The sequence below is a fragment of the Hyla sarda genome, chromosome 4 (assembly GCF_029499605.1).
Source record: "Hyla sarda isolate aHylSar1 chromosome 4, aHylSar1.hap1, whole genome shotgun sequence".
NCBI lineage: Eukaryota > Metazoa > Chordata > Amphibia > Anura > Hylidae > Hyla > Hyla sarda.
Genome location: NC_079192.1, coordinates 77,303,752 through 77,328,126, shown reverse-complemented (window position 1 = coordinate 77,328,126; position 24,375 = coordinate 77,303,752). Strand labels below are relative to the sequence as shown.

Genomic DNA, 24,375 nt, shown 5'->3' with positions numbered 1-24,375 from the left:
AAGAAGGGATTGAACTAAAAAGGGAGGCAACATCTTCACTGAGGAAGATGTAGAACTGCGAGTTGAATTCCTTGCGATGAGGAAAACTCAGCGTGTGTCTGTACGGGGATGTCACAGGGCGAATAATCGCAGTGGAAGAAAAAATAAAATATAGCAGCAAGAAACAAGAAAGTGTCCAAATCGGAGGGTTTTTTGGTGGAGAACAAAAGGACGACTCCTGCTGTCTACACAAAAGCTTCAGATGTCTCACATGTTCTGCAGACGGCTCGGAATTATCCATGCGAAACCTGCAGTTTATTTTAGACTCTGCAGATCTGATAAGGAGAGCAACAATAAGGAAATGTTCTTAAAAAGGTCAAAATACGTTTTTATCCAGACATAATCTGCCTAAGATGTCGAGTAACTTTGTAAAGACTTTACTCATTTTACAGATGCTGAGCTCACATTCAGTAATGAGATTGAAATTCTACCTGCGGCTTCTGCCGTCTGATCTCACCCCCTACAAGGTCCTTGCTGTTCGGTGTCTGAACACAACACGTTCTGCTGTATTGCATTTTGAGTGATGTGAAGTTTACACCAAGCATAGTACAACAGCTATATCTATAAACACATCCTGCCCAGAATATAGTCAGATGGCCGATCAGTTATCTTCATACAAACCTGATGGGCAGAATAGCTACTATATCATAGGGATGGTTCGATGGTTATTTCTTTCTCTGGATCAACAATTCAGGAATAACTAGTTGAAATATAGAACCTAGCTATAGGTTTTAACCAATAAAAACCTGGTGGATTCCATAAGAGTCGATAGGATCTGGTATGCTTCTGCTTTGATTAATAAAAAATAGATCTTTGATCGGAATCTGACAGATAAAAGTCAGCACGGAAATCCCCCTGCAGCAGAGTACCATTGTTTTTAATAGGATGCTGCTGCACCGAGCACCCGGCAGAATTTCCGTGTCAGATGTTTCCACCTCGGAAATTCCAATTTTTTGCAGAGACCCTGACAATGGACTTTTATCACTGGGAAAAGATGGCGGTATTACACAATGCCTGTTCAAATAAATGAATGGCCATGGACATGCTGAGTCACCACTTTGGCTAATGGAAGAAAGTATGAAAAGCTGTTGTCATTATGGGGCAACCAAATGACTGTTTTATTAGCCTATGGGTGATGGCTGCCGGTTAGGTATCCACTTATCGCATACATCACCTATAAAGGACATCTATTTACTGGACATTTTATAGTGACATCCACCACCCACAGGCTAATATGGTATTCTTTTGGGATAACTTTATATTACACACACACACACACACACACACACACACACATATATACATATATACATATATACATATATATATATATACACACACACTATGTATTTGCCACAGCAGTGTGCACCCATGTATTAGGTTGTTGTGCTGGCTATTTTTCTTTATGCTCGTTTGTACAACTCAGGGGGAATGGCACCCTCTTTAGATGTGCACCCCTCCCCCTTTTTCATAGGTGGTGTTTAAAACGGTTTATGGATCCAGCATGTCACCCAGTCAGAGGCTATATGCCCAACAGAGGTGAGTGTATATGAGTGTTAGGCTCAGAATTTGTGTTAGGGTCCCATCCTAAATGAGGCCACCTCCCCGTGGTTGATGGGGGGGGGGGGGGTACACGTTTTGATCAAAAAGTGCGCTAAGAGCCTCAATTTTTTTGACCAACGTGTGCTGCTGCAATCCTCTTTTTTTGTATAATATATTGTGTGTATATATATATATATATATATATATATATATATATATATATATATATATATATATATATATATATATATATATATACACACACATATACATACACACACACAGGATCTCACTAAATGGAATTCTGTAAACATACCATGTGTTTTTATTCAATAACATGCCTGTTAAAAGGATGCCATTAAAGGGGTATTCCTGGCAAAAACTTTTTTATATATATCAACTGGCTCCAGAAAGTTTAACAGATTTGTAAATTACTTCTATTAAAAAATCTTAATCCTTTCAGTACTTATGAGCTTCTGAAGTTAAGGTTGTTCTGGCTCAGTGCTCTCTGATGACACCTGTCTCGGGAAACGCCCAGTTTAGAAGAGGTTTGCTATGGGGATTTGCTTCTAAACTGGGCGTTTCCCGAGACAGGTGTCATCAGAGAGGACTTACACAGAAAAGAACAACCTTAACTTCAGAAGCTCATAAGTACTGAAAGGATTAAGATTTTTTAATAGAAGTCATTTACAAATCTGTTTAACTTTCTGGAGCCAGTTGATATATATAAAAAAGTTTTTGCCTGGATAACCCCTTTAAGGCCAATAGGTGACAAGTGTCTAGCACTGGCATCTATCACCCACAGACTATAAAAGCATTTTTTTTTAACAGATAAATTTATGAAAATAAAAGTGCACAATGAGTTAAATGGATTCCATATTAGTCTACAGGTGATAAATGCTACCGTCATCCCTAGAACTGTGTGATAATACACGTACCTTGGCGTCCTGCTTGGCAAGTGATTCATCAACCTTATCACTTTGGTCCCGGCCACCCTGTAGAATACGAATATCGTTAGTATATTATCACAATTGGATTTTATCTTTTTTCCCCCTTTCAAAAGAGAACATAGTATTTCTACCATTGCCTAAATTCTCTCTAGCTTCTCATTGTTTCTTTTCAAGGAAAACAGTATGTGAGTGTTACTGCTGAAATAGTATTCTATACAACGTATCAGAAGCCGGCTGTGAGTCTATGAAGTCCTATGGAACAAAACAGGTCTGTCTATAGATGAGACGTATCTGGAATAAAGCTTTTATGTCATCAAACTGTTTTATCTTTATATATATACACATGCTTCTTGTAAATTTTTATTAGTGTTGTTTTTTTGGGCGCATGTGTAGCCAGAAATGACATCCAATTTTAATAAAAATATAGCGTGATTTTTAGCAAAGTATCAGCAATATGGCCAAAAAATGGATAGAGAAAGTCAGGCTCACCTGCCGTGTCTCATGCACGGATCCATACTCCATGTCCAAACAATGAATAAAAAAACAAATTGATCCAGCACTTGAAGGACTTGCAGCTTTATTGATAAATCCTCTTTAAAAACAGCATGGAACAACTTCACAAAGTCTGACACTCCTTGACGCGTTTCGAGCGCATGCGCTCGAAAACGCGTCAAGAAGTGTCAGACTTTGTGAAGTTGTTCCATGCTGTTTTTAAAGAGGATTTATCAATAAAGCTGCAAGTCCTTCAAGTGCTGGATCAAGTCGTTTTTTTATCCAAAAAATGGATACATTAGCCATCATTGACGATTGTGTGTATGTGTATATTTACTAAAGTATAGGCGCTTACAGGTTATAGCTTTGGCCAATTGTATCAGTGAAGCATTGCCTTATAGTATAGTGCAACAGTGCAGCTGTATCTGTATCTTAATATCCCATTACAGCTCTCAGGATTTATATATTTTTCTGATACAGAGCTTCAAATCCCCTACATAGAGTAAGGCTGGGTTCACATGGGACATGTAAAGCATGTCTGTGGATATGCTGGTATACTGGCAGAAAGGTGGAAACATATCTTGTGGCATACCACGTTCAATTAAAAGGGAAAATTAAGTGATGGCCTATCCACAGGACACCGGATGCCCCCACCAATCAGCAGTATAGTGCTGTGATACTGCAGTAGAGCTATAGTGCTGTGTTACTGCAGTAGAGCTCCTATTAACTTCAATGGGAGCTGCGCTGCAATAACCCAGTGCCACCAGAGTACACAGCCAACTGCTTTCAGCTCTGTACACATGATTACATCCATGCCATGTTGGCCAACCAGCTATTTATTGATGGCCTATCCTGTGGCCATTACTTAAATTTACCTTGGAAAATCTGTTTAATGAAAGTCTATTCTATTTGTTTTTGAACACATACTAATTCTACAGAATATATTATATATATATATATATATACACACACACACACATATACATATATATACATATATATATATATATATATATATATATACATACATACATACATACATACACACACACACACATACATATACACACACACACACACACACACTAACTCTGCAGAAAAAAATAAAAATAAAAAAATTGAAAATAAATAATGTTTGCATTTTAAAGATGGACATTAAAGGGGTACTCTGGTGGAAAACTTTTTTTTTTTTTTTTAAATCAACTGGTGCCAGAAAGTTAAACAGATTTGTAATTTACTTGTATTAAAAAAATCTTAATCCTTCCAGTACTTATTAGCTGCTGAATACTACAGAGGAAATTTTCTTCTTTTTGGAACACAGAGCTGTCTGCTGACATTACGAGCACAGTGCTCTCTGCTGACATCTCTGTCCATTTTAGGAACTGTCCAGAGCAGCATGTGTTTGCTATGGGGATTGTCTCCTACTCTGGACAGTTCTTAAAATGGACAGAGATGTCAGCAGAGAGCACTGTGCCCGTGATGTCAGCAGAGAGCTCTGTGTTCCAAAAAGAAAAGAATTCCCTCTGTAGTATTCAGCAGCTAATAAGTACTAGAAGCATTAATATTTTTTAATACAAGTCATTTACAAATCTGTTTAACTTTCTGGCACCAGTTGATTTAAAAAAAAAAAAAAAAAAGTTTTCCACCGGAGTACCCATGGTAGAGACACAAATGTTGCTATAGAGTGTTGTCAGTTGTGGTTTCCGCATACACATTGTTAGACTAAGTTCACACGGCCATTGTGCTCCGCTAAAGGGAGTTCTGTAGGAAGGACGGGATTTGGGCGGAGAAAAAAAAAATTACTGGATTTCCGGTCCTTTTTCTCTGCTCCACTACCCCTTATTTTAGCCAATGTCCAAGTTAAATCTCAGCTAATCTAAATTGGGTTATGCTACAACAAATCCATTTAATCTACTTATATATACAGTTACTGTAGTGTAAAATGTGGGCTTCAAATGAATTCCTGATCAATATAAAGTAACCACATGGATCAACCAGGGATATAGGAACAACTTAGAGAATTATGTTCATTATGGGCTTCTGTCTTCTACCATTGAGAGGGTGGGGAGCATTCTACAGTACCTATACCTATTCAGTAGTAAATAGCTGTAGAAGCAAAAGTTATATGTACAGTTTTGAACAATTTTGACAGATAAAAACTCACTTCTTATAAATGTGCCCCATTTGGCATTAAAGACAACCTTCATCTTATCTATTTCACATTTCAAGATATCTGCTGTGAAATATAGATACCATCAATGCACTATTATTAATACCTCTATGTATTGCTGAGAGATTCCTCAAAAGACTGATGGGGTGCTCAGCTCTATTTTCTAGAGAATGTTATGTGGACAATAAAGAAGAAGCCTACTGGTGCATAATATTGTATGTATTGTGTATGTTAATTATATGCTTTTTATAGCTACGGTGCATATATCACCCACGCAGGATGAAGGTTCCAGACTGATGAAGACTTACAGCAGCTAGAGATACCAGCACTCTCTGGAACATGAAAGAGGTGTCAGAACAAATATCGTCCTCCAGGGACTTGCTGTATTCTGCAAGAGATAAAAGAATGGGAGGTATGGTAAGAAAGACACTTATGAATACCTCTTATGAATACCTGGTGGCAACACAGACTGTTGGCCTATTCATGTTTTGCGTCATACATTAATGATGGGTATATGTATAAACCAGGAAAAAAAATGGGAGAAAAATAATAAGTTAGTTCCTTTGATGAATTCTGCGGTGACATTTGAGGTTTCCCATAAAGCTAATCTATGCAGCTGTGACTATTATTCGTAAAGGAGAACCGCCTCAAATTCCAGGAAAAAAGTAATTTGACATATAAGATGTTGCAGAACAGTCGAGTCCATTTGTAAGGGGCTCTTATTAGCAACCTACTGGGTGCTAGCCATCGGGTGGTAGCAGCAGATAAGGAGCTGACACAGGAAGAAGCTTCTTCATGAGCCATGATGGTAAATTTTCTGGAGGACCTAGTGGGCGACTCACCATGTGACCCAGAGAGGAGCAAGTCAATATATGGCTGCATGGCTGCACACAATTCATTTGAGAAGTTGGTCCCAATCTAGGTCTTCAAAAAGGAAGATACCACAGGCTTTGGAGTACATTATTCCAGCATAAGAAGAGGCTAGTTCTTTAAAGAACAAAACTGAGCTTCTATGACTTATTATCCAGCCTCTATATGAAGACCCCCACCAATGCCATCAATAAATAGATCAAGGCAGCTTCTGTACTTCAAACTCTAACAGCACTGGATCTTAAATGGGCTTTTCTGATGATGAAACCTATTTTTAAACTAATAACTGAGCATACATAGTTAATAGGGTTGTATTACTACTTTGCATTAGAAGCTGAAATTAAAATAAAAGAACACAACAAATTGCCTGCTATTTTGTCTTCATTGCCCTACTTCCCGACTAGTGTACATTCTGACTTCCTGTGTCTGCTGTACACTTGAGTTCCTATTCCTCCCACTACACTATTTTCCTCCCACTACACTTTCCTAACTGTAACCCCGGCCACTACAACTGCATAATTGGAAGAAAAGTTGGCTGAATTCCCTACTAGAGCACACAGCAGGAACAAGAAGTCCATTAAAATATGTGCACTAGACTGGAAGTAGGGCAATGAAGACAACAGATCATCAGAACCAAAGCATGATAAACCCCAGACAGATAGTAAGGTAACTTCAATTAGCAATATATGTTTATTTATTAGACAGTTGAAATTAAATGTCATAAATCAGAAAACCCTTAACCCCTTCCCTCTTTGGCCATTTTTCATTTTTGCACTTGTGATTTTTAGAAGGTGAGGAGGAAAAAACAAAACACTTTAAATTTTCCACCTACAGACCCATATGAGGGCTTGTTTTTTGTGCCAACAATTTTCCTTTGTAATAACATTAATAATTTTACCACAAAATCTACAGTGAAACCAGAAAAAAAATCATTTGTGGGTCAAAATTGAAAGAAAAAAAAAAACACGCCATTTTGTAATCTTTAGTGGTTTCTGTTTCTATAAAGTGCAGTTTTCGTTAGAATGTACACCTTATATTTATTCTGTAGGTCCATAAGGTCACAGGGATACCTAATTTATATAGGTTTGATGTTATTTTACAAAAAAAATTATAATAATTATAAACAACTACATGCACCAAAATTAGTATGTTCAAAATGGTCATCTTCTGACCCTTATAACTTATTTTTCTGCATACGGGGCGGTTTGAAGGCTCATTTTTTGTACCGTGAAGTTTTTATCAGTACCATTTTTGTTTTGATCAGAACTTTTTGATCACTTTGTATTAGGGTATACAAAATGACCAAAAATGTACGCAATTTTGGACTTTGGATTTTTTTTTTACATATACGCCATTCGCCGTGCGGTTTAATAAACATTATATTTTTACAGTTAGGACATTTACGCACGCGGCAATACCACATAGGTTTATTTTTTTTTACATTTTGTTTTTTTTATGGGAAAAGGGGGCGATTCAAACTTATAAGGGAAGGGGTTAAATCACATTTATTTATTTACACACTTTTTTATTGCAATGTTATAGCCCCCATAGGAAACTATTACATGTAATACCTTGATTGCAGACACTGATCAATACTATGCCATAGTATAGCATTGATCAGAGTTATCGTCGCTCCACTGCTCCTACCTGGATCTCAGGCATTGAGCAATAGAGCAATGATCGGACAGCGAGGAAGAAGGTAAGAGACCTTTCCCCGTCCTCTCAGCTGATCGGGATGCAGCAGTAGTCCCGCTTAGCCCACTGATCTAACCGGCAAGGGAATTAACTGCTTTTAGATGCTGCAATCAACTTTGATCGCGGCGTCTAAAGGGTTAACACCGGACATCAGCCCGATCGGCATTAGCTGTGGGTCTCGGTTGCTGAAAGCAACCGTGACCCACCAGGTATGATGCGCGCTCACCCGCTGAGCGTGCGCGTCATACCTGGGGAGCCCGCAGTGGACGTACATTCACGTCCATTTGTGGCAAGGGGTTAAGGGTGCATTCACATATACAGCATATTTGATGCCCAGGATTTTATGCTGCAGATTTCAAAGTAATCTAAATGATTGAAAGCAGCATCAAATCTGCAGCTTCAAATCCTGTGCATCAAATATGCACAGGATACTGTACGAGTGAATACACCCTAAGGGTGTGTTCACACGTGCGTATTTTCTGCTGCAGATTTGCTTCAGCAGTGGTTATCCACCATAAGGTAATTTTGGTAGTACATACATACGTACCTGCCAGAACTGGGTATTTCTGGTTGAATTTTGCTCTCTAAACTACACATCCCACAGTTCCATAGTGAACTTAGGGCGCCTTCATACGAGCAGATTTGTGTGTGGATTTTCCACACCTGACCTGCTGCTTTTTATTTTCTGCTGCTTATTTTATCATTCACTTACAAGCAAAAAATAAGCAGCAGAAAAAAATCTGCAGCAAAATCTGCACTAAAATACACAGCAAAATCTACTTGAGTGAACAAGACCTAAAAAGGATAAATATTTCAACGGTGCTATATTGTCTTTGGAAGTTTTAAATCACTTAAGTAGGTAGGTTTTAATAAATATCTGACTATTGTTAATTGGGTTGGGATATACTACTATGCACCATATAAAAAGGTAAACAAACCAGGGAGCCATTTCAAAAGAAACCCTTCTGCTCTAGCCGACTTGATACAGCAAACACAATCAATGCCGAATTTAGCTTAATGTGCTATAATGTGTAACATATATATTTTATGGCTCTGTTCATATTTACATCCGTTTATACAAGACCCATGATGGACATGAAAGACAAGTTTGAAAATAAATAAAATATCTACAAAAATCAGACTGGTAAAGTCAGTAATCTTTCATCACTACCAGGTTCAAGATTAAACATTAAGTAGCTATGACCTTCCAGTTTTCTTACTTGTCCTATAAGTGAGGTTGATACGTCTGATCTCTTCTACAGAACGAGAAGCCAGGATTTCAATAAGACAACCTTCATCAGTGCCTGCTCCCTACAAAAAGAAAAAACAGATATGTTTTTAATAACTCTCAATTGAATACTTCCATGTTATCTGCTTATACTCGGCATGTACACCAAGTGTTACCTTCATTGCCTTCTTCAGTTCCAGAACATCATACAGCGTTATTGGGGTGAGCAGACCTACGATGACTTTCTCAAAGTGTCCAGTGAGCTCTGCCTTTAAATCATCTTCTAAATCCTATTTGAAAAAAATAAAAATAAAAAAGTTATTTAAATGCGCAGAGTATAAAAGTACTATGTTTTAGATATTTATGTAATAGGAAACAACATATTTCTATTGAGCAATGCATAGATGAAGTGCACTGACTAAGTCACAAGAGAAAGTACCGTAAAACAGATTTGCAAATGACTTCCATTAAAAAAATCTTAATCCTTCCTGTACTTATTAGCTGGTGAATACTACAGTGGAAATTCTTTTCCGTTTGAAACACAGAGCCGACATGATGAGCACAGTGCTCTCCGCTGACATCTTTGTCCATTTTAGGAACTGTCCAGAGTTAAAGGAAATCCCCATAGCAAACATATGCTGTTCTGGACAGTTCCTAAAATGGACAGAGATGTAAGCAGAGAGCACTGTGGTCATGATGTCAGCAGAGAGATCTGTGTTTTAAAAATAAAAGAATTTCCGCTGCAGTATTCAGCAGCTAATAACTACAGGAAGGATTAAGATTTTTTAATAGAAGTAATTTACAAATCTGGAAGAAATATATGTGCAGCTCACAATTATATCACCAACCGAGGACAAATGGGTAATGCACCTATACCTATGGTGCCAATAATAAATATTAGAAAAAGAGACAAAAATACCCAGACCTCAAGGAAGGTAAACTATATGAATCAATTGAAGGAAACAAGGATCGTGCTTCAATTATAATAGGATATACAGATTTTATTAAAAATTGATATAAAATATTCCACCTCACAAGGGGCCCCTTGTGAGAGGAGTAGACAATGACCTAAAATAGACTATCACTGGTAACTAATTAATATCACAGAATGCACTATTAAACTGGAACAGTTATAGACAAATTGCACTGAAATAGTGAAGGCAAAATATATTGATATGGACTGAAAGACCGGTCCTGAGAGCGGAAGACTCCCGTGAGGCTGGATGGATCTAGCACTCGGACGGTCACTGCAGGTGGGCTACCTCCGAGTCCCGGCGCTGGCAGGCGTCGGGGATGGACACTTTCAGAGGTGGCACTCGCTGGTGGAAAAGTCCTGCCGGCAGGACTTTTCCACCAGCGAGTGCCACCTCTGAAAGTGTCCATCCCCGACACCTGCCAGCGCCGGGACTCGGAGGTAGCCCACCGGCAGTGACCGTCCGAGTGCTAGATCCATCCAGCCTCACGGGAGTCTTCCGCTCTCAGGACCGGTAATGTACCACCAAGCTGCCTGTTATCTGTCCTGACGCAGTGAAACAGTGAAACTAGCAACTGTGAACTTTAATACTTCCTCAGTTTAACACACCAAACATTGTTTCATTGCCATCCATTAAGAGGAACTTGTTACAATATTACATTATCATCTCTCCAGTGAAAAGGACTGATTTCCAAGAGACTTTCCGGCAATTCAAGTGTCTTTAACTCTTTCAGTCCATATCAGTATATTTTGCCTTCACTATTTCAGTGCAATTTGTCTAGAACTGTTCCAGTTTAACCCGATAACGACCATGGACGAGTATAGACGTCCAGGTTGGCGGGCGTTCCCGCACCTGGACGTCTATACTCGTCCATTCTTCTCATGGGTGCTGCCTGGTGCACCCACGAGATCGCGGCAGGGACTGGGCTGTATCACACAGCCGGGACCCTGCTGCACTGCCAGGACCGAAGTAAACTTTGTTCCCGGCAGTTTTAACCCTTACAGCCGCGGTCGGAAGTGACCGCGGGCTGTAAGTGTTATGACAGAGGGAGGGAGCTCCCTCTGTCACTCCTGCAGCACCCCGCATCGCGATCGCGGGGTGCTGTGTGTGTCCGCGGCTGGCCGGGACCTGCCTCACTGCCGGGAGTGAAATTCACTTCACTCCCGGCAGTTTAACCCTTACAGCCGCGGTAAGAAGTGACCGCGCGCTGTAAGGAGTTCTGACAGAGGGAGGGGGCTCCCTCTGTCTCCTCTGCAGCACCCCGCAGCGCGATCGCGGGGTGCTGCTGCATACCTGGGCAGCCGGGGGTCCTACAAAGACCCCCAGGTCTGCCCTGGGTATTGCCTGAAAGGACGTGCCAGAGGCACGTCCTAATATGCTGCCTGCTAGTGAAAACTGGCAGGCAGCATATAACTGCAATGCTTTGGAATACTAAGTATTCCAAAGCATTAAAAAGTGTAAAAATAAATAAAATAAAAGTGTAAAAATAAATAAAAATGTAATAAAAGTGTAAAAAATAAATAAAATAAAAAAATAAATAAAAAATAAATAAAAAAATAAAATTTATATTAAAAATACATTTATTAAATGAATCTAATTTAAAAAAATGCATAATGTGTAGGGTCGCATTGGCAGCCATCCGCAGCATGTAATATGTTGCGGATGTCCACCATGTGATCCTACACATTATGCAGCAGTCACGGTAATGAGCTCCCTGCTGCGGCTGGGTAGCTTTGTGTGTCCACTCATAGCGGCGGATTTCCCGCCAGCAGTAATGAGCGGACACACTGAGCTACCCAGCCGCAGCAGTGATGGATATATTCGCCATGAGCGGGTGCTTATTCCCACAACATGGCGGATATATTCATCAGGAGCCTTAACTGTCACAGACAGACGCGTTATACTGCCAGCCGATCAAGGACTAATCAGAGTGGTCCCTGGTGCAGCCAAAAACTTGTAGGAGTGCGGTATATAAATGGGGTCACTTGTGGGGGTGGGGGTACTGTTCTGCCCTGAAAGCCAAATGGCGCTCCTCTCCTTCTGAGTCCTACCACGCGGCCAAGGAACCATATATGGCCAAAGCGGGGGTATTTCCGAACATGGGACAAGCAGCTAAATAAAATATAGGATGCATTTCTTTCAATATCAGAAGTGATGTACAAAAAATATGCCCCCCAAATGATGCATTTGTGAAAAATTGCTAATTTCGAATTTTTAACACTGACTTTGTAATAATTCCTGCCAAAAAACTATGGTGTTAAAATACTCACTGTACCCCCTAGCGAATACCTTAAGGGCTCTAGTTTTTAAAATGGGGTAATTTGGGGGGGGGGTGTTCCTATGTTCTACTACCTTTTAATTTCTGCAAACCTTGCATAGCACACAAAAAAAGATGTACTTTTCAAATTTTCAAAATTTCAAGTTAAATTGTTAGGCTTCTAACTAATTTAAAATGTTAATTAAAAACAAAAAAAATGACGTCAAAATAAAGTAGACATCTGAAAGTATAAGTTTCATAAACTATTTGGTCAGTATGTATAAATATATGCACCCTATTAGTGTTCAAATAGCAAAAAATCGTAATTTTTGGTAAAAATTTCATGATTTTTTACATTGTAAAAAAAAAAATACAAATGATATCGGCTTAGTTTTACTATGTAAATGAAGGACAACTTGTGACAAAAAAACAATGTCAGAATTATCGTGATTGGCAAAACGTTACCAGAGTTATTCTCTAATAAAGACAGACATCCCCGATTTGAAAAAACAGGCCTGGTCTTTCAGGGGCGTACAGGTTTATTCGTGTTGGTCCTTAAGGGGTTAATAGTGCATTCTGTGATATTAATTAGTTACCAGTGATAGTCTATTTTAGGTCATTGTCTACTCCTCTCACAAGGGGCCCCTTGTGAGGTGGAATATTTTATATTTTATATCAATTTTTAATAAAATCTGTATATCCTATTATAATTGAAGCACGATCCTTGTTTCCTTCAATTGATTCATATAGTTTACCTTCCTTGAGGTCTGGGTATTTTTGTCTCTTTTTCTAATTTACAAATTTGTTTAACTTTCTGGCACTAGTTGATAAAAAAATAAAAAAAGGTTTTCACTGGAGTACCCCTTTAATTCTAGTACTACCAACTAGTTATTGACCAATTTAAAATTTTTAGGGTATGTTCACATGGCTGAATTTCCTCAATTCTGCAGATATTCTATTCAGTACAGTTTGTTGAATGTAATTTCGAAATTCTGACCGAATTCCCACAGAATTTCCGATTCTCAGAACACAGAATTCCAGTGAAATTCAAGTCCTATTTCATTGGGATTCCTCCACTGAATTCAGCAAAATACAAGACTGGTCTTATATTTATGTGGAAAGACCCATAAATGGGACTGCGGAATCCCATTCAAATAAATAGGTATTAAACTACGGCGGAATTTCAGATGGAATTCTGCATGAAAATTCTGCAGTATGAACATACCCTAAGGGTCTATTCACACAGCAGAATTTCCACATGCCTCAAATTAAAGGGGTTATCCAGCATAATGTGATTTTAGTACATACCTGCCAGGCTATCTGGGTGTTTCCTGTTGGAGTTTGGTCTCTTAAACTACACATCCCATAGTTCCATGCTTGTAAGTGTGAAGTTACATTCCTCCCTCCCACACATCAGCCATCCCACCCATTGCAGCACAAATAAGCTAAAAATATCTGTGTTTTCTAATCAGGGTGCCTACAGCTGTTGCTAAATTATCTCCCTGTCGCTCCAACCATTGAAGCAGACTGGCTCCCTTTGCACAACTAACTAGTGGTGATGTTAGGTCTAGACGCACTGCAACCTGGGAAATCCCGAGACATAAGTAATTTTGTATGCTGTTAAAAATAAATATTGGGGTAAAAATCACATAAGAATTGCGAGACCCCAATCACACACAGATACAGACACTATATTATGAACGACACTAACTTTACAGCCCCTGTAGCAATTGAATGTGGAAGCGGAATTGGTGCGGATGTGTGGAAATTCTGCCAGGAATGACAGGACTGCCCACCCACTCCATTCACTTGTCTTTGCAGAGGTCTATGGATTGGTTCCAGCAGTCAATAGAGGGTTTCTTTCTATGGTCAATGAGCAAAGTAGATGCTATTACTATGCATATGGCTATGTTCACGTGGTGTTTGGGCTATATGCTGGAGGTTTATGTTCATACCACATACTAAAGGCCTATGTTAGTCAATGTCAAGTTAAAAAAGCATTCTGGTATATAAATCCTCCTCGATTTAGTCATTCACTTAAGTGGAAGTGCTTTAGGTTACATTTGTCGTCCATTCTGGGAATATTTAAGATGCATAACCAAAAGTGTTCATCCAGACATAGTCGAGTTATGCTGGTGCTACTGTAAGTAGATTTACACAACATCTGTTACCAAGAAAACCCCTCAATTTTGTTATATTTTTACACTGAATATAGCTATTGAGCCTATGGTCACAAAAAGGTTGTTTTAACAGCTTTGTTACTATTTTACAGTTTTATACTGTATATTACATATGGGTCTGTGTTTTATATCCAGCTCCATTAAAGATGTTCACTCAAAATAGAATATATATATTGCAGGGATTCATCTCTCTGGTATTTGTAATTTTAGCCCTTTGATGATTTCTAGCTGCTGCGACCCTAACGCTAGTTCAGAAATGAAAGGGTCCACAGCGTCCATTAGAGTCCTGCAGCTCCTGCTGCGCTCCTCTTATTCTGCCATTTCTTTCCTCAGGATTAAGTTTGCAATGCAACAGGAAAGGTTATGATGGGGGAAGGGTGGTGAAATGGAAAAATCTAAATTTAAGTAGTACTTGACTTGAATCTATTTTCATCATCTCACAGAGACTTATCAGCTATTAGAATTAAAGGAAGAAAAACAGGTGACAGAAAGACACATACGCATGAGATGATCCTTCTCTGGCTCAGGACATCAAATTTGTCTCATATCAGTGATAAAAGAACTGGACATCCGGAAGTGGCAATTTGACAGTCACATTTATTCAAACTTTAAAGGGTACCTCTCATCAAAAAAACTTTTGATATATTATAGATTAATGTATGCAGAATAACTTTACAATTGCATGTTATTAAAAAATATGCTTCTTTCTATTTAATTTTCCACTTTGAAGAAATGACCACTAGGGGTCTCCCTACCAGTCCTGGCAGCAAGCATTTCAGACTCATGCTGGAGTCCTAAACACTACGAGCTGCCAGTCTGCTTTGTTCACAAAGGAGAACACTCAGAGCTGCCAGCCTGCTTTGTTCACAGCATGTTTGGCTGTGAACAAAGCAGGCTGGCAGCTCTGAGTATTTAGGACTCAAGCATGAGTCAGAAATGATTGCTGACAGGACTGATCGGGAAAAATACAATAGAAAGAAGCATTTTTCATTAACATGCTATTGGAAAGTTATTCAACATTCATTAAGCTAAAATATATCAAAAAGTTTATTTGATGAGAGGTACCCTTTAATTCTCCAAATAGAAGTTTTCATAATTAAAGAAATCTCCCTATTCAGTGTGTGGTGTCCTAGCACCAATAGCTGTCCTGTGGCTTTGGACTGTCTCAGGCAGCACGAGGTGTTGGGCCCACTAGAGTTCTACAGTTAAATTATGTAGATTATAATGCCAGATAATATATTATTTTAGATAAATTTTGTTAATATGTGTACATATGTTTTATATGTGTACTGTACCCTTAAATGAGAGCAGTGAACCCCATGTGACCCTGCCTGCCAATGAGAACACCTAAAGTCTCCCCTGTATAGTGAGGTGCAGGGGAGGAGTTAGTTTCAGCCTAGTGAGGCTCCAGAGCAACTGCTTAGCTCAGGTGTGCTGTGTGTCTTGTGCTCTGAGGAGAGGCCTAGCTCAAATCTCATCTCTCAACTGGTAATCCTACAAGGATTGCTCGCAATGAGGAAATTCATGTGTGATAGCCTGCGGGATGTAGGGTATGGGGAGTGTAACTGTGCAGTAATTAAAGGGTGCTTGTTAACCCTTGCTTTTTGTGACGCCAGGTTGTGGGGTCCTCAATAATGCTTTTCCTACCGCCACCCTTCCCAAGAGCGATAGGGAGGTAGATAATAATATATTTTCCACAACCGGAGAGTTTCTGAAACAGTATTAACTTTTACTGAAGGTTTTCTGCAAGCTTCAATAACATAACAGTCTCTCAGCATAACAACAGCTTTCCTTTGAGATTGACAAAGGTTGGGACTTTAGCATTTAGAGTCTTTTAGTACTGTGCGTTATTCCACTGGATTTAGGGGAATTAGTTGCAGTCCAGTAGTCACGCTAGCATTAGCGGGGATTTAGATTTGAACTCATGGTTTTGGTTCAGCTGAGGCAGGCAGGTTTTTGAGGCCTAGCGTGTCTTTGAAACTTGCGTAGCACCGTCCTGTTAGTCTGGCATCCACGAGAGCAGCAACCCAAGAGAGCGATAATTGGACGCAGCTCCCTTATATGGGCAGGGGCTGGACTAATGCTAATTTGTCCATACTGATGTCAATCATCATTACAAAGAATTGTGGGTAACACGTGACCCAAGGACCTCCAACATACCATACAGGTTATTAGCATGGTCACATGACCGAAGGTCCTGCGACGCTGAACAAGGTAAGTACTATACATTACTATAAAATATATTTAATTATTAAATATATAGATATATATTATTACTAGAGATAGACTTGAGGAGAGGCGACTAGGGGCTGTCCCACCTGAGGAACCCTACCTGAACGCAGTTACTCTGACTTTGGGGACCTCTACACTAAGTACTGTATGCAATACTGTACCGGGACATCACACATGCCTCTGCGGAACGGTCTTTGGTACCTTGACAGGACTCTAGCAACCAGGACTCAATCTTCCGTTTCACAAGTTAGTATAAATCTGTTTGGTGTAAGCACCACAAGTCTCAGCAAGGCAACAGGGCTCCCAAGGGGTTACGCTGCACTCTCTCACATCAAAAGCCGGCTGTTTGTGCATTACCATCTGCACCAGCTCAGTAAAGACAGTTATCTGTAACCTGAGGTCGGTGTGTTCATGTATTCCCTGTGTCTGGCCCAGGAGAAGCCGTCTTCAACCTTGGACCGTGTATAGGATAACAGTGCCCTGATGTCACAAAGTGATCAGGTATTTCCACCAACACCACTCCGTGTGACCCCAACTGTCTTCTGGGTGATGTACACTGATATTTTTCAACAAAAAGTCTGTAAAATACAACTAGCCAAAGTGTTTAAAAAGGAAACGGTCATCATCTGAACCACAAGTCATGGGGTGGTCAATGGTGACTTCTACCCGACCTGCATGCCTTCATTGATAAATCTCTCCCTATACTTCAACAGGTAATTTTTCTTATGAGGGGAGGGTCATATGGATGTGTGGAACTTATTGGCCATTTATGATCCACTGAGAATTCTAGGAATTAAGATATGTAAAGAAGCTCTGTTGCTTAAATCCCCAGTTATGTTCTAACGCTCCTAATCGGAGTAAAACACTGAATTGAAGTGAAAGCTACCCCCAAAAGGTGGTGACATAGAGCTGCTTCGGGTATCCTTGTTCACAGTGCTGCATGAGTGACCTACAATCTTCTTCCATCTTTGTGATGCTATTCTCAAGGGTAAACATTACCCAGTTGGTTCCATAGAAATACACCTCTTTGCAGCCAGGGAAAAAAAGCTGCCAGGGAACCCAATGACTTGTGGTCCAGGCAGCATAGAAATGATGACAGGCTCCTGTTAAGCAAGTCATATAAAGCATATTCCACCTATAGAAATTCTTTGCAGTAGACATTAGGTGTATTGCACTGTATATATTATCTGCATTCTCAGTTACTAATGGAAAGTGTTAAGATGGTAGTTCTGTTTATGAACGACAAGACAAGCATAGCAACCCATCTGACACGTCACTTGTGAGACACATTTTCCTACTTCTGGGTTTTTGCAAAAAAAAAAAAAAAAAAAAAAAAAAAAAAAGTCAGTCACATGTCTATGGCTTTAGTCCATTTGTTTTTTCCAGCTAAACATTTCCACTCCTCACATTTTAACCCTTCCTACATTTGTCAGCACTGTAATGCTTGAACTATACAAGAAAAGGGAAACTCCGATGTACACTGCTCAAAAAAAATAAATAAAGAGAACACTAAGATAACACATCCGAGATCTGAATGAGTGAACTAATCATATTAAATACTTTAGTCTTTACATAGTTGAATGCGCTGAGAACAAAATCACACAATTATCATCAATGGAAATCAAATTTATCAACCCATGGAGGTCTGGATATGGAGTCACACTCAAAATCTAAGTGGAAACCCCACTACAGGCTGATCCAATGTAATGTCCTTAAAACAAGTAAAAATTAGGCTCAGTAGTGTGTGTGGCCTCCACGTGCCCACATGACCTCCCTACAACGCCTGGACATGCTCCTGACTTCTGGACAGTCTGTGGTGCAATGTGGCTTTGGTGGATGGAGTGAGACATGATGTCCCAGATGTGCTCAATCAGATTCAGGTCTGGGGAACGGGCGGGCCAGTCCATAGTATCAATGCCTTCCTCTTGCAGGAACTGCTAACACACTCCAGCCACATGAGGTCTACCATTGTCTTGCATTAGGAGGAACAAAGGGCCAACTGCATCAGCATATGGTCTCACATGTGCTCAGTGTGAACCTGCTTTCATCTGTGAAGAGCACAGGGCGCCAGTGGTGAATTTGACAATCTCGGTGTTCTCTGGCAAATGCCAAACGTCCTGCACAGTGTTGGGCTGTAAGCACAACCCCCACCTGTGGACGTCGGGCCCTCACACCACCCTCATGGTGTCTGTTTCTGACTGTTTGAGTGGACACATGCACATTTGTGGCCTGCTGGAGGTCATTTTGCAGGGCTCTGGTGGTGCTCCTCCTTGCCCATCTGTCACGCCCCCTCCCATAGACTTGCATTGAGGGGCGGGGTGTGACGTCACACGCGGGCGGATTCGTGATGGCACAGTCTTGCGTCCCCGTGGTCGAGATGGACTCAGCCTGAGGACCTCCAGCAGTTCCGGAAGCTGCTACGGGTGGGTGCTGCATGGTAGATCCCGGGGGTCCCCAGCACCAGGACCCCGGCGATCTGACATCTTATACCCTATCTTTTGGATAGGGGATAAGATGTCTAGGGGCGGAGTACCCCTTTAAGGAAGCCTTTTAAAGTCTTGCTTTTTAGCCTCCATGGTGAGTGCCATCATTGCTATTTTTCTATTAGCTTACAAATGCAAAGCAATACCTTTTCCGTCGTAATCTCCACCTGTCCGCATTTTCATTGACCCCAGACTGGGCAGACTTAGTGTTTGTATTAGGGCTGCACAATATATTGCAATTGAATAGCGATGATTGCAATATAACAATTTGCCTCTTAGCAAAATTTTGCGATTATCTAGCAGTGAGGAAAGACAGTGGGCCGCACAACTGGAAGCCGAATCAGGGCAAACACGGGAGTAGAGTGGGGTTTCAGCGGCGGCTGTATGATGTGCTCCTCTGCGGCACGCTCCGAGCCCTTCACTGTGCGGCAGATTGTCTCTCCTCTCAGGAGCTGAGCTCCCTTCATACTGGCTATTGCCGGACAGCACCGATCTGGGTGATGTCTGGCATTAACCCTTTAGATGCCCCGATTAAAGTTGATTGCGACGTCTAAAATGCCGAAATCAAGTGCAAGTAGCTCAGTGGAGCTTATCGAGACACCCGCGGCAAAACCCACCGGGTCCAGATCAGCTTAAAGGAACGGGCGGAGGTTCCCTACCTTCGTCTGTCCTGTCCAATCGGTGCATAATAATAATGCAGGCAGCCTCAGCAGCCTGTAGTAATGGAGCGCTGATAAAACTGATCAGTGCCGTGCTATAGGCTCCTATGGCACAACATTGTTCAGGGTCTACAAGATTGCATCTAATAGTCTCCATGGCAGTATTTTCCAAACAGTGTGCCTCCAGCGGTTGCAAAACTACAACTCCCAGCATGCCCGGACAGCCTTTGGTAAACCCTGCCCTATGGGGACTAAAAAACTGAGAAAAATAAAAGTAAAAAAAAATTTAATTAGCCCCTCTAATAAAAAATGAACCCTTTTATGACTCAGCTTTTTTTATTTTTTTTTGCACTTTTGTTTTTTCCTCCTCACCTTCTAAAAATCATAACGCTTTGAGTTTTCCACCAACAGACCTATATGAGGGCTTTTTTTATGTGCTACCAATTTTACTTTGTAATGACATCAGTCGTTTCACCACAAAGTCTATGGTGAAACAAAGAATAAAAATTATTTGTGGGAAAAAAGAAAAAAAATTATATTATATATATATATATATATATATATATATATATATATATATATATATATATATATATATATATATATATATATAAAAAATAAAAATATCGCTAAATATATGGTAATATTTACCTCCACAATCGCACATTTTTCCTATAATCGCGCAGCCCTAGTTTGTATAGATAGATGGTGCCGCCCCTTTGCTTTCTCTGGGTACAGTGTGCGTATGTATGTTAGATGTGTGTAAGCTAGATGTATGTATGATGTGTGAAAGTATATTTTATGCATGTATGTGTTATTGTGTGTGTATGTATGATGTGCACATGCATGATGTGTAATGTGATCACTATATAATATATGGTAATATTATATATTATATTTCGTGGGGGGGGGGCGCCAATACAGCCCCTCACAAAACAGAATCTGGCAGAAAAATTAAGCTTGGAAATTCTGTTGCAGCAGAATCCCCTTGCTTTCAATGGGATTCTGCTGCATAGTGCACATGGCGGAATTTCCATGACGGAAACATTGGCCGCAGAAATTCCAATTCCGGCCTCCACAGAAAGAATTGTCATGTCAGTTCTTTTGGTGTAATCTGCTCGGAAAGGCATTAGCATCTATGGAGACGGAACTTTTCCGGGTAGGACATTCAGCACAAATTCCGCCATGTGGAAATGGCCTTACGGTGCACTTCTAACAATGATATTGTATAATCTTTACTGAGAGCAGGAGTCAGAATGGATGCCTAAGGTGATGTAGACACTAAAAGAAGTCATTTTACCATAATTTACAATAGGCATAGTTATTTGTTGGAATATCCTGCCTTATAAGAATTCCTTTCCCAGATCAATGCTGGAAAAACCAACGTAATATTTCCTGTAACATGCTGTGCAGGGCAGGATAATATTGTATATATATAGGGGGAGATTTATCAAAATCTGTTCAGGGGAAAAGTTGCTGAGTTGCCCATAGCAACCAATCAGATCGCTTCTTTCATTTTTGAAAAGGCCTGTGAAAAATGAAAGAAGCGATCTGATTGGTTGCTATGGGCAACTCAGTAACGTTTCCTCTGGACAGGTTTTAATAAATCTCCCCCTATGTGTCTGTGATCACCTTGGCTGATCTGAGCCATTGAACGTAAAACCAACAATAGGTTGTGGACTGTGAGAACTGCAAAATGACAATAGCTTTCCCATGTATTCAGACTTCGTACAGCATGCAGAGATTTCCAAGCATAACAAGTGTGGTTTAGCCAAGATTTAGCTTTTATCAATACAAAAACACAATAGATTCTCCCATGTGCCAATAGTGTATGAAATCTCTGAGGAGGAGCAGGTTTCTTGAACACTTTTTATTACTGTCGCTCTTACTATTTTTTTTTTTTCCAGCAGGTGTGCTCCAAGTATCATATAATATTTCATATACAATTAAGGTTGCCACCGACCATGCTAATTTGCATAATTATATATGCGTGACATCACATGATACACATATGCAAGGGACATTTTGTCCTATTCTGACCCCTATAACTGTTTTTAATTTCTCCTTATACAGGCCTGTATGAGGGCTCTTTCTTGTTTTGATTTGACTTTTTGATAGTTTTTTTTTTTTTTTTTTTTTTTTTATTAAATTCGGGAGTTGCAGTAAGTTACTAACTACAACTCCCAGCATGCCCTGATACAGGCTCTGGCTCAGTAGTTCCCCTAAATGAAAACTACAACTCCCAGCATGTTTGATTATATAGTAGTATATGGTATAGGTCAATGTTTTCCAATCAGGGGTGCCTTCAGCTGTTGCAAAACTACAACTCCCAGCATGCCCGGACAGCCAACGGCTATCCAGACATGCTGGGAGTTGTAGTTTCGCAACAGCCGAGGCGCTCTGGTTGGGAAACACTGATATAGTATATGGTGCAACATTCTGGGAGTTGGAGGATTGGTTGGATAAATACTGGCCATTGCATTGTCGGTATTTTTTATATAAAAATACCAGCAGGGTGGCCAAAATATCACCTGTGCCAGTAAAATACCGGACAGGTGGCAACCCTATATTCAATGGTATTTCAAAGATGGTCTTTGAATAATCTCTGATGAGATTGTTTATTTATTTTGGCAAAATTGGTTGCAAACAAACAAACACAAGTACTATGATCCCCTCCGTACCATGTAGACCAATGAAGCCTTACCTTTCCCACAGTGGTCTTGTAGGCAGTTTTGATTTCCTGGCGTTGAGCTAGAGTCCTATTTGCAATCACATCGATGACGGCATCTTCATCTGTGCCTGAAAATAACAAAAAATGAGGGGCATAAGATAGAGGAGGTGGGCAAGGAGCTTAGGGCTTTTCCTCAATGATAACCCACAAACAAAAAACTATACAATGTACAACAAATATAAGGAGAAAGCCAAGTAATGTCCCAGTACAGGACATGGTCCTGCACTACACTTAAGCCCTGTCAGGTTAAGTCCCTCAGTGACCTGGGGGCTCTCCTGCAGGGTCTCCCCTGCTGTTATTTTAAGCGTCATTTATAGTCATAGGATTATAGTCAGTACAATGTATAGTTAGTCCAAAGAACCTGTGAGATGTCTGCAGGACCTGTGGGGTGTCACATGTTATGTTTTCACATGATGTTACCCAGAGAGCACCAGCTTAACCTATGACCCGCAGCTTGACCAATGGGCTTTAGTCCAGCCCCCCCCCCCCCCCCCCACTATATAAAAGGGGCGGCCATTACAATTCGCTCTCTTCTCTCTTGTACCTCAGTCTTTACTGAAACCAGCAACCCCCAGAAGCTGCGAGGTCCTTCTGGGTTCCTGGCAACCTCTCTGGGAATCTGGCCTAGCTGTGAAGATAATTCCATCTGTCTTAACTCAGTAAAGCCTCCGTTAAACCATAACTGGTTGTGGACTCTTTCACTAACTAGCCATTGGAATAGCGGAGATACCGTTCGTGATCCAGAGTGGTTTTTGGGTACCGGAACCATGAACACTAGGGGTTAACAACATCTTGCCCCAGGGATTAATACCATCTGGCCCCACCACCTACACCGCTACACCCAGTGGTCCCGCCATACACCGTGTGTCACCACAGACATGGCTAAACATCACAGTATACGTGAATCTATTGCTTTCATGCAATTCTGCACCTTTTTGTGGGGGTTTAATATTTACAGTCAAACTGACATGCTCTCTTTATTCTGTGAATCATTACAATTAAAATGATAGCCATCTTTACATGCTTGTCTGTATTGCTTTAGTAAAATAAGTAAGCTTAAAATTGCCCTATTCTGTCCCCTATAAACATAGGTTTATTCCATTCACAATACGGGATTATAACATTATATCTATCATTATAAGTCCCCTCAGAGGATTTTTTATAGCAATCTTTTCATTACTATTACTGTTCAGTGCTATGCATTGGCAATGATCAGTAATAACAGTCGATTGACTTTTATAGCCTGCCAGACCTCAGAAGCAGATCACGGAGCAGGTAAGGAGAGCTCCAGCTGCCATCTTAACTCATCGGACCTTTCAAGCTATAAGTGGTCCAAAGTGTCTCACAAAACCCTGCTAGTAGTTAAGATCCTGTGATCAGTATTGAGCACTGCATCTTAAGGGTTGATGGTGGTAATCAGAATGATCTCTGATGTCCGCCATTAGTGGCTAGGTCCTAGCTACTGATAGCAGCTCCTGCACTCGCTTCATGTTCATTACATAAATGTACGTCATGGTGCGCTTAGTACTTGGCCTCCATAGCATTCATTTACAACATGGGTCCACTAGGGATTAAAAACTAACATCCGGTAGTCTGTATAAATTTTGATCAAACTGTACAATCCCAATTGCTACTTCATGGCCACAAAATTCAAGTGGGTCCCTAACTTGAATGGTGTGGAGCTGGGTGGCAGCCACCACCTCCACAACACTAATGCTCATAAGAAGAACCAGTGCCCATGGCCAGTGGGTTAAGTCTGGCAGTAGTGGTGCTGCTGGACCACTGGGTCATTTCTCCTATGGGCACTGGTGTTGCAGTGGTAGTGATCACCACCCAGCTCCATGCCATTCTAGTTAGGGACCCACTTAAATAA

General features: G+C 40.4%; 1 protein-coding gene across 2 annotated transcripts in view; it reads right to left on the bottom strand.

Moving 5' to 3' along the window:
- Positions 1-24,375, bottom strand: part of ANXA4 (annexin A4) — a 68,571-nt gene that overhangs the window by 17,966 nt on the left and 26,230 nt on the right. For both annotated transcript variants that reach the window (XM_056571436.1, XM_056571435.1), the window contains 5 exons: positions 22,476-22,570; positions 9,163-9,276; positions 8,979-9,069; positions 5,502-5,581; positions 2,520-2,576 (listed from right to left, as the gene is read on the bottom strand). In XM_056571436.1, coding sequence (XP_056427411.1) covers positions 2,520-2,576; positions 5,502-5,581; positions 8,979-9,069; positions 9,163-9,276; positions 22,476-22,570 — 437 coding nt within the window. The remainder of the gene's footprint in view (positions 1-2,519; positions 2,577-5,501; positions 5,582-8,978; positions 9,070-9,162; positions 9,277-22,475; positions 22,571-24,375) is intronic.